The sequence below is a fragment of the Leiobunum rupestre genome, chromosome 11 (assembly GCF_980474605.1).
Source record: "Leiobunum rupestre chromosome 11, qqLeiRupe1.1.hap1, whole genome shotgun sequence".
NCBI lineage: Eukaryota > Metazoa > Arthropoda > Arachnida > Opiliones > Sclerosomatidae > Leiobunum > Leiobunum rupestre.
In genome coordinates, this window is record NC_143394.1 from 28,359,563 (window position 1) to 28,371,813 (window position 12,251).

At 37.1% G+C, this 12,251-nt stretch overlaps 1 protein-coding gene across 2 annotated transcripts in view; it reads left to right on the forward strand.

Moving 5' to 3' along the window:
• Window positions 1-12,251, forward strand: part of Mctp (multiple C2 domain and transmembrane region protein) — a 148,314-nt gene that overhangs the window by 56,949 nt on the left and 79,114 nt on the right. Inside the window, exon 1 of one of the 2 annotated variants that reach the window (XM_090164248.1) lies at window positions 9,914-9,977. The exons of the other annotated variant lie outside the window; for it this stretch is intronic. Coding sequence (XP_090020374.1) covers window positions 9,935-9,977 — 43 coding nt within the window. The 5' untranslated portion in view covers window positions 9,914-9,934. Of the gene's footprint in view, window positions 1-9,913; window positions 9,978-12,251 lie in introns of those variants that run through there. 2 annotated transcript variants of the gene reach the window in all.

Consider the following 12,251-nt stretch of genomic DNA (forward strand, 5'->3'; position numbering starts at 1 on the left):
AGCGGTAAATAATGGTAAATAAGGTTATGGTATCAAATGAAAAAGTGGTAAATTATGGTATCAAATGAAAAAGCGGTAAATAATAGTAAATAAGGTTATGGTATCAAATGAAAAAGCGGTAAATAATGGTAAATAAGGTTATGGTATCAAATGAAAAAGGGGTAAATTATGGTAAATAAGGTTATGGTATCAAATGAAAAAGCGGTAAATTATGGTAAATAAGGTTATGGTATCAAATGAAAAAGCGGAAAATAATGGTAAATAAGGTTATGGTATCAAATGAAAAAGCGGTAAATAATGGTAAATAAGGTTATGGTATAAAATGAAAAAGCGGTAAATAGTAGTAAATAAGGTTATGGTATAAAATGAAAAAGCGGTAAATAATAGTAAATAAGGTTATGGTATAAAATGAAAAAGCGGTAAGTAATGGTAAATAATATATTTTTATGAGTTATTTACAGTATTTAAAACTTAAATCTACAATTGAGGACATACAACCTTTAAGATTTAAAACAGACTTGTAGAGTCATGAAAATAACATTTAAAATATTCTAAAGTTGATATTCTGTTTTTTAAAGATTATCTTGATTTCAAATTTTACTATATTAATATTACCATTATTTACCATAATTTACCGTTATTTACCATAATTTAGCATTAGTTACCATAGATTACCGTTATTTACCATTAGTTATTATAATTTACCATAATTTACCATAAGTACAATAATTTACCATATGTACCATAATTTACCATAAGTACAATAATTTCCCATAATTTACCATATGTACAATAATTTTCCATTATTTACCATATTTACCATATTTATCATAATTTACCATATGTACCATTATTAATAATTTTAGGGAAGTTTAGGACACGGAAAATAAGAAAATGTTTAGCTATGAGGGTCCTGATGAAACAGTTTACAATGATGAGGTTCAATTTAAAACAAATTATTTTTTAAAATTAGTTGATAACGCGTTATCCGCCATGGAAAGTAGATTTAAACTGTACAGAGAGCACAAAGATGTATTTGGCTTCTTATATGGTGGGGGTGCAATAAAAAACATTTCGGAAGAAGATCTACAAAATTCTTGTAAAAATCTTGAAACAACGTTAATTGACGATGTAGACGGAGAAGAATTATTTGAAGAGTTTCAGTTGTTTAGAGATGTTATTCCTGTAACAGTCTTGACAGCTATTGATACTTTAAATTATATAACTGAAAATAACATGGTTGATTTGTACCCTAATATTGTAATAGCTTTGAAAATTTTGTTGACCACTCCAGTTTCTGTAACCTCAGCAGAAAGATTTTTTTCAAAATTGAAATTAATTAAAAACTATCTAAGATCAACTATAAGCCAAGAGAGACTGTCATCATTAGCCTTATTGTCAATCGAAAATAAAGTGGCGAAACCCTTAGAGTTTGATGGCGTAATAAAAGATTTTTCTGCTAAAAGATCTAGATGTCAATTTTAAAGGGTAACTGTTACAAGTGTAAATGAACTATGAAAAATAAAATGAATGTCTTCCAATGTTAGAAACTTAAAATAGTACAATGTTTGATCAATAAAACGACAAGGGTTAAAGGGAGGGTAAGGGTATAGGGGTTATGAAATGTATGATTAGTATATTTCGAACCTGGCCCCGCAAAACACCAAGCCGGTTTTGAACTACGTTTTTCAAGATAACCATAGCTGAAATTTTAATTCATGGTTATCATACTTTACTGTTATATCGCGGTTGGCAAGATAAGAAAAGACGAGCGATCACGTATTTTTTATCACATGTAAATCAGTTATGTTTTATCGCAATGTATATAAACCAATAGTCCGTGTTGACTGACATGCAGTTTTGCCCCGACATTCATTGTACTCGGTTATCTTTAGATTGTAAATAAACTATGTAAATATCCTATCATGTGCTTGCTGTTGCTTTCATCCCACGATATATCAATGGCGACGGGAATCGGATACGAATAACTGCTACTACCACGTGGGATTCAACTACTTGCTACTATCGTACGTACTACTGCTTTTCTTCCTGCTTTACGTGATGCCTTCCACGGGAGTATTTCAGCAATTCGACGACATCGAAGAATCATGGTCTCTATATGCGGAGCGAATGACGCATTATTTCATTGCTAATGACATAACGGATGCGGTAAAAAAACGAGCAACGTTCTTAACATTACTGGGTCCCAAAACGTATGCCTGTCTCAAGAATCTAATAAGTCCTCTGCAACCCACGGATAAGACGTGCGAAGAATTGATCACAGCTCTCAGCGACCATTACAGTCCGGCTCCTTCACAGATTACGGAACGGCTCAATTTTCATCAACGTAACCGAGCGCCTGGAGAAAACGTTGCCACGTACGTTGCAAAATTGCGTCAACTTGCCTTACATTGCAATTTCGGGACGAACTTGGACGATCAGCTTCGAGATCGGCTAGTGGGAGGAATCCTGAATGAATCCATTCAATCTCGACTGCTATCTGAGCCAGCTTCAGACCTCACTCTCAAGAAAGCCATCGAAATTGCGGTCAACATGGAAGCCACTGCCAAAAATGTACTTGATCTCAATTCAAATGCCAAACCAGTTCCTACGCTGAGAGACGACTCCATGAACGTGATGAAGTCAAGAGACCATCGATCCAGAAAGTTTACCAGTACTAGGGGTGGACGGAACCCCAGAGGTTCACAGAATGATGATCGACAGGGTTCGAAATCCAACAGGTTCGATCAGAGCTGTTATCGTTGCGGTAGTGTTGACCATTTGGCCGACAAGTGCAGTTTTAAAAACACTATCTGCAATTACTGCAAGAAAACTGGTCACATTGCGAGGGTATGCTTGTCCGCTGGGCGAGACAAAAAGAAAAAACTCAATCGACCGGAAGAACGTGATGGTCGCCGTAACTCCCGAATTCAATTTCTTTATGAACCTGACGAACAGCATGGCAACCAAAATCACCCAACCGAGTATGATGGCATTTTCCAGTTGAAAACACTTGAGCCTGCACCAAAGCCATACATCTATGAATTTCTAATCAATAACGAGAAACTACTCATGGAACACGATTCTGGAGCAGCGTACACTGTCATTTCGTTTAAAACGTACAATCGCTTACGCGAGAGAACTTCACTTCAAGATTTACGACCAGCGGGAAAAGATTTGCAGCAGTTTAATGGCGCCAGAGTTCATGTCAAAGGATACGTTCAGGTCAGAGTTTCGTACCAAAATATCACTAAAACTTTACCAATTGTAGTTGTGGAGCTCGACGGAGCAAGTCTGTGCGGTCGCAATTGGATCAACGCATTCCATTTGACGTTACAACCGACCATGGACATAAGCACCTCTGTATGCCACCTGACTGCGGAATCCCGCCTGCAAGAAATTCTTAACAACAACCAACAGCTGTTCTCACCCGGGTTGGGACTAATAAAAGACACCCAAGTTCACCTTCATCGTAAGCCTGACGTTAAACCTCGATTCTACCAAGCCCGCTCTGTTCCGTTTGCATACCGCGACAAAGTCATGGCGGAACTCGATCGACTCAAGCGAGAAGGGATACTGGAGCCGGTTACCATCTCGGAGTGGGCGGCGCCAATTGTCCCCATACTGAAAAGCGATGACACGATTCGTATTTGCGGGGATTTCAAACTCACTGCCAACCCGGCCACGTCAACAGAACAGTATCCTTTACCCAAGATAAGTGACCTCTTTGCAAATCTTAATGGCGGGACAAAGTTCTCCAAAATCGACTTAAAGGATGCGTACAACCAATTGGAGCTCGACCCAGAGTCCCGAGACCTCGTTGTCGTGAATACGCAGCAAGGGCTCCTCCGCTACACCAGATTGCCTTTTGGGGTATCCTCCGCAGCTGCCGTTTTTCAACGTCAAATTGAGAAGGTACTTAATGGCATCCAAGGAGTGAGCGTTTTTCAGGACGATATCCTCTTGACGGGACGATCGGATGATGCACATTTGGTAACTTTGGAAGCAGTGCTCGCACGTTTGAAGAACGCAGGAGTCAAATTTCGAAGAAGCAAATGCCAGTTCCTCGTGGATTCCGTGGAGTACCTTGGACACGTTCTTGACGCCGAGGGTCTGCATCCGACCACAAAGAATTTACAGCCGATCTTGGAAGCACCGGAGCCTTCCAACGTTTCCGAGTTAAAATCGTTTCTTGGCCTTGTCACTTATTATGCCAAATTTATTCCGCACATGTCAGAATTATTGAATCCTCTTTACAAACTACTTAAAACCGACACTCATTGGAAATGGGACAACTCGGCGAAAGCATCCTTCCTACGAGCCAAGCAAATCCTCACCTCCTCTTCCGTTCTTGTCCACTACGACCAACAAAAGCCGATCACATTGGCATGTGATGCGTCACCTTCAGGCTTGGGAGCAGTACTATCACATGTTGAAGATACTGGCGTGGACCGTCCAATTGCGTTTGCTTCTCGCACATTGACCCCGGCGGAACGGAACTACAGTCAAATAGAGAGGGAGGCTTTGGGATTAGTCTTCGGAGTAACCAAGTTTCGAGACTACCTCCTGGGACGACGATTCACGCTACTCACTGACCATAACCCACTAACAAAATTACTCTCTGCAGACAATCAGACCCCAACAACAGCCGCAGCACGAATCCAGCGATGGGCCATTATACTGGGAGCCTATGATTACGAGATCAAACATCATCCAGGCTCCAAGAACTGCAATGCGGACGCTCTTAGCCGCTTACCTCTGCCCAGTCCGACGACCACTTGTGAACCACCACCACCTAAAGAACAAGTTCTTTTATTGGACGCCTTTTGCTCTGGTCCCATCACTTCCACGGACATTCGACAAGCTATCGTTTCAGACCAGTTCTTGTCTCGCATAGTCCACTACATCAGAGAAGGATGGCCTCGGGCTTGCCCTTCTCCAGAACTTCAACCATTCTTCCACAGACGGCTGGAACTCGCAGTAGACGACGGACTGATCGTGTGGCACAACCGGATGTTCATTCCAAGTCCCTTCAGATCAAAAATTATGTGTGATGCCCATGAAGGTCATATGGGAGTCACCAAAACCAAAAGATTAGTCCGATCCACGGTCTGGTGGCCGGGTCTCGACTCAGACGTCGAGAAGATCGTAGCCACTTGTGCTAAATGTCAACAAGCCGCCTCTATGCCTCCTCGAACCCAGCCTCCCTGGCCGATGACATCAAAACCGATGGAGAGAGTTCACGTAGACTATCTCGGACCAATTTCAAACAAGATGATACTAATATTTCAAGACACCTACTCGAACTGGATTGAAGCGTATCCCACAGATGGTTCCACCTCTCAAGTTTCGGTGGAGATCCTACGGGACATTTTTTCTCGACATGGATTACCGCAATGCCTGGTTACGGACAATGGGACTACATTTACTGGTGAAGAATTTTGCCAATTCACCAGAGCCAACGGAATTCGTCACTTAACCATAGCGCCGTATCATCCCAACTCAAACGGATTTGCCGAGAAAGCGGTTTCCACCGTGAAGCACGGCCTGTTGAAGATCACAGAAGGTACACTGAAAAATCGCTTATCTAAAATCCTTTTTAGTCACAGACGTACGCCGAACAGCGAAGGAAACTCACCTTCTTACCTATTCCTGAACCGTGAGCTAAGAAGCACATTCGACCTTCTAAAACCTGGCACACAACGTCGAAGTGTGAATGACACAAAAGACTTGGCCGTGAACTCTACCTTCAGCCAAGGAGATTCAGTTTGGATCAGGAACTACGGCAAGGGTCCCAAATGGTATGAAGGTTTAGTGTCATCAAAGATTGGAAACACGATGCTTTCCGTTTCTACGCCAATCGGTACGATGCGACGTCACGTAGATCAGATTCGACCACGAACCAACGCCTCCGCAAAGAATACCTCAAGGGAAGATTGTCATACCAACGAACAAGTTGCTAGAAACAGCCCCATGGTCAAGCCCGGTCAAACTTCACTCGAAGATCATTCTCAGTTGACTAACCCTAATAAACCGGCCACGGCTTCAGAGACACCTAGTCAGACGGTTCCAAGACGTTCATCCAGAATCAAACAAAAACCTCAGCGATTGATCCTGTGAGGCCGCTCGAATCTTTAACCGGGAGGAAGATGTTATATCGCGGTTGGCAAGATAAGAAAAGACGAGCGATCACGTATTTTTTATCACATGTAAATCAGTTATGTTTTATCGCAATGTATATAAACCAATAGTCCGTGTTGACTGACATGCAGTTTTGCCCCGACATTCATTGTACTCGGTTATCTTTAGATTGTAAATAAACTATGTAAATATCCTATCATGTGCTTGCTGTTGCTTTCATCCCACGATATATCATTTACAATACTCTTTACACTATATAGCTTAATTTCAGTAATTTTCCAATCTGGAATCAATATTCCGTACATATTGTGGCGCCCTCTGCGGCAGTGTTTCGAAAGTAGATATTTCGGTTTTGTAGCAATGGGAGAAAATCGAGTACTAAGTTTCATCTTTTCTGATAGTTATTACTCAATTATTATACAAGCCTACACATTTTGTTTTCTGCTTATTACTCTGGTTTATCTTCTTGATTCACCATCGTAATCCCAATGATCTTAGCCAATAGCCCTAAAAAATCTATAGGAATTAAAGGTTAATTACTAAACTACCATAAATGATAGGACAATTATAGGACTAAATTACCAAAAATATATAAAATATATGACTATATTACCAAAAATATAAGATAATTATAGGACTAAAATTTCAAAAATTATAGGATAAATATAGGACTAAATATACCAAAATTATAGGTAAATTATAGAACTATAAATACCAAAATTTATAGGATAGTTATAGGACTACAAATTACCAAACAATATAGGATAATTATAGGACTATAAATTACCAAAAATATAGGACAATTGTAGGATTAAATTACCAACAAATATAGGATTATTATAGAACTAAATTACCAAATATTATAGGATTATTATAGAACTAAATTACCAAAAAATATAGTATAATTATAGGATTAAATCACCAATATCACCGATATATCAGCTATTCGTGGACAATAATATCGGCGGTAATATCGGACGATATTAAAAATTAATCTATCATAACAGTAGTGTATATGATAAATTCATTGTAAAAGACGGTTCGGTACACTGTCATACCATTTTATTCTAATTTTTCATGAAAAAAGTTTGCAAGAGCATATCCGAATATTTTACTTGATACATATTTTCTATCACAAATCGAATATCGTACTTTTTTATTTATTTAGACCCTGTCTACAAAAATGTCTTATCTAGCTTCTGAAGTCTGGCGTACGTGGCGCAGCAAAAGGAATAAAATATTATCATTAGTTAGTTAATCGAGAATTTTCTTATTTTTAAATGTTTTTCTGAAATTATTTTTCTAATACCGTTATCGGCCAATATCGGCTTCGCTTAAGCCGATATTGGCCGATACCGATATTAGAATAATAGGCCGATATATCGGTGTATACCTAAAATATATACGATTATTATAAAACTAAATTACCAAAAAATATAGGATTATTATATGATTAGATTACCAAAAAAATATAGAATTATTATATGACTAGATTACCAAAAAATATAGGATTATTATATGACTAGATTACCAAAAAATATAGGATAATTATATGACTAGATTACCAAAAAATATAGGATAATTATATGACTAGATTACCAAAAAATATAGGATTATTATATGACTAGATTACCAAAAATATAGGTAAATTATAGTATTAAATTACCAAAAATATAGGTAAATTATAGTATTAAATTACCAAAAATATAGGATTATTATATGACTAGATTACCAAAAATATAGGTAAATTATAGTATTAAATTACCAAAAAATATGGGATTATTATATGACTAGATTACCAAAAATATAGGTAAATTATAGTATTAAATTACCAAACAGTATAGGATTATTATAGTATTAAATTACCAAAAATATATTATAATTAAAGGAATAAATTACTAAAAATACAGGATAATCATAGAACTAAATTACCATAAAAATATAGGATAATTATAGGACTAAATACCAAACAATATAGGATAATCATAGGACTAAATACCAAACAATATAGGATAATCATAGGACTAAATTAGCAATCTAAAGGAGGTTCTTAGGGTTAAATATAGAAAAACGCAAGTTTTATATAAAAAAAAAGTCATAACAACGTAAGACAGATAAGAAAAGAAAATTCAAAATCTTTTCGAATCTGCTCGTAAATTGATTGAAATGACCAAATAAATATATTTCTTGTTGCTGCGAAAATATTAAAAAAAAATCAGTAGGGGTTTAACCGATTATGCTAAAAATATGGGAAATATTACGCTCACATTAAATTTTATAAAGGTATACTTTTTTCAATCAAAAATCAAGATTACATTATTTTCGATTTTTGCGTCAAACGAAACTCTGGAAGATTCTAAAACAAAAGTTATTATGAAAAATGATTTATGAACGATTTCAATGGAGATTAAGTTTTAGATTAATTACCTTGTTTATTTATGCTAATATTGCGCGAAAACATAGCCTAAGAAACGTTTACACATGAATCTTAATCTTTAAAAGAAACACGTACCTTCGCCAGCTCGATGCCAATGGACGCAAATTTCCCGCCAAACCGCGGATGTGTACACCGCATCACGGCTCAAAATTTACTGCGTGTACTACTCCGCCTAACGATGTAATATGTAAAATTACACCGCGCATTGTTAAGAATATTATTCATAAACCATATTTTCTAGTGTAATAGTATAAGAATATGATGTATTTTGCCCGCACTATTTTTCGTTCTAAAACATTTTTCGGAAAATCCGAGAGTCTTACATGTTTGAAAAGAACAACGTTAGCAATAAAGGAAAATTGATACTTCTCCAGAAAGTGTTAAATTATAAACTTTTGATAAAACATATCAAAGATAAAATGTATCCTTAAAAAGTCTTGCCCATCTTGTTATTACGTATCTCTCTAGCGACGAACGAGCGGAGTTTTATCGAAAGAAACAACGAAAAATGCGCGCTTTGGGATCTCTGGCGCCATCTAAGGTTAAAAATGGCGACTTTGCTTAATTATTATTTTTTCGATTACATAAAAATAACAATTACTCTGATAAATAAATAATTAATTAATACAGATTTTCAATTTTCAACACTATTAATAAATCATAAAATGAAACGAATTTTAATCAATTTATAGATTTTTTTTCGTAGCGTTCGTAGCATTGAAAAGAGTGAAAAATTCGAAACATTTTAATGGCGCTAAATTTAAAAAAGGGGGGAATAAAACTTTTAACGAGAAAGGCGCGCCAAGAGGTGTGTCGGTTGAAAGGTCTAGGACTGGATCTAAAAATTGACACTCCGTAGTAAAAATCTCAAAAATAGAAAGAACACGTCTTTATTTACCGTGAACTTTGCTTTTTTCGCCATCAACGTACTAGCGAGGACGATAGTTTTTATTTTTCAGAATTCTCAACCTTGGAAAATACGGGAAAACGGAGGTACCTTTCGCTAATATGTGGGTTACTCGAGACGAAATTGAACGTTAAAGAGAAAAGCCCAACGCGAAACCAAAATTAATGCGTCATACGGCGGAGATATTTGCCAAATATATATATATAAAAAATAGCAGGCGTTATAAATTTACGAAATGAGGAAAACTTTGAAACAGTTAATAACGTTTTCGTTCTAACCGGTTTTTGTTGTGTTTGTATAAGTACGCGTGCGCATTTTTTTGAAATATATTTCCACGTTCACTTTTTTAACTCTCATTTCTTAAAGCCAATAATATGGTCAGATCTGGTTTTATTTTCTCCAAAGCGCGGCGCGCTTAAAGTCTCTCGCGGTGTTCGTTTCCGAGTGAAATGAGTTTCCGCTCCATCCCAGATATTGTCATCACTAGATCACGTATGTTTGATTTATTTCACTTTTTTTATTACCAGTATTTTAAATAGTTTTATTCCTTAAATTTCGAATTGGGTTTAAGGGTTTAATTTATATTGGTTCTCGTTGAATTTTATACTTTAAAAAAATATGTGGTTTTTTTTAAAAAAATGTTTAAAAAGTGTGTGTCACAATTTTTGTAAGTAATTGTCTGTTAATGGAAGTGTTTATGCCCAAAACGGGGTCGACGTAGGGATGAGGGTAGCTTCGAGCGACCCACACTTTAGGACAACGAGTGATGTTACAACTGGTTTTTAATTTTACTCGATTTCCATACCGGAAAGGTAAATTACGTGTTCTAGCTAAATTTTCGATATCAATTATTTATTTCGAAATGCAGAACCAGCCTTCAATTATACTTTTTAGCCACGTCGTTTTGTGCAACGCGAGTTGATAACCCGCGGGAATTCCGTCTGCTAAACGGACAATTGGAACAACAAACACGCGCTTAGTTTCTCGCGGTGGCCACTACGTGGCGCTTTATGTACAGCGGTTTGGAATTACTTTGAGTGTTCATCGATTATTATATCCACTTATCGGAGGGTTTGATCGAGATAAGGGTAATTGCTTAGTTAGATAACGCTTTGTTGAATGGAACTTGAAGATTTGTAATATTTCGGATTCAATCATGTAAAGGTAAATTTACATAATTATGTTGCGTAAGTATCGAGTTTGGCGAAATAATTACTGATAGTGTGAAGTGACGTATATTTTAGAACATTGAAATTATAGCTAACACGATATGCGCTTCTAGCGAGGAAAATACGCAACTTAGTCGTTTCCGACGCCAAGATTAACACGTAATGACTTAGTTTTGAAACCCACCAAAAATGTGTGGTCATTCCATAAATATAAGAAATGTATATAAAGGTCTAGATAAATTTCGGGGCGTCTAAGCCTAACATAAAATACGGAATTGACACCTAGCAGACACCGAGGAAGGCACGTGACCAAGAGCGCGAGCTCTCTTAGCATTTTAGTACTAAGTGTTTGACCTTTCCGCAGGCCCTAGTCTTTCGACACCATCTGTTGGTGACTTTTAGTATATTTTTTTAGCAGGAGACAATGGCTCTCGCGACGATAGCACGAGCTTTCTTACCGATAGATAGCGCCTTATAAGGATAGCCTGCAGAAATTACGCGTTTCTGCTAGCTGTCACCTCCGTATTCACTCCCTTTGAAATATTTTATCTAGACCTTTATATACGTTTCCTATTTCTATGGGTCATTCTATAAACAGCCAGATAAGTAACGGACACACTTATGCGAAACATAATTATTAACTTCTGATAAAGATATTTACAGGCAACCCAAGTACGCGCGGCTTCATTGTATTATTTTATGTCAAGTGCTGTTGTTTAATTGTACAGCAGTTGCGTGACCCTTTGACAAATTTTTAATTCGTGACCATGATTATTGCGTGAGCTCAGAATCGAAAGGGACTCGATGCTATGACTCATAAATGTTAATATACAGGGAATCAAGAAATTACACTATATGTTGGTGTCGCCATAGTCGATCGCGGGAATAGCCAGGTAGCGGACAACGTGTGAAGCTCATAAACTACTTTATTATAAGCGGGTGATAATTCAAAAAGGGTCTATTTAGCAGACGAAAATCCAGCACTTCATAAGTTTCTCACGTCCGCAAGGATAACTACTAGTGGTCTCACTCTCGCGTTGTTTTGACACGGTAGGCGTGGTCTATAGAGGAAACTCTGCAGCTGCAAGTTTTCAAGTCGATAATTGTTCTTATTAAAATCCGAAGGTTGGTGGGACATGCCCTATAAGAATTGACTGACGGTAATTATAGGCGGCAAAATGCTTTCGAAGGGATTAATCGTCCCTTCTTCGCAGTCGGCAAGAATTACACAGTTTCAACACCCAGGAATGAACGTTGTCTTCTGTTTCAATTGTAACGTCTAAATCGCGAAAATTTTGACAATGGGAATAACCAGAAATCTGTATCCGAACCGCACGTTTGTACATTTTATTGGGGTGCTAGAGCTGTCTATTATACTTACAAAGGAGAGTACCCGAGGTGTTTTTTGCCAATTTGGTTCAAAGTTGGGCGTAATGTAGACCTATATGAGATATGAAATTTCTCAAAAGGAGACGTTGCACAACCCATTCAATTTGCCATGGCAAACGAAAATGTTTTTCACCACTTAAAACAAAAAAATCTCCATTTAAAAAAGCATGGGATTTTCTCGGTTTTACCTACGAATTTTTTTTCTAAA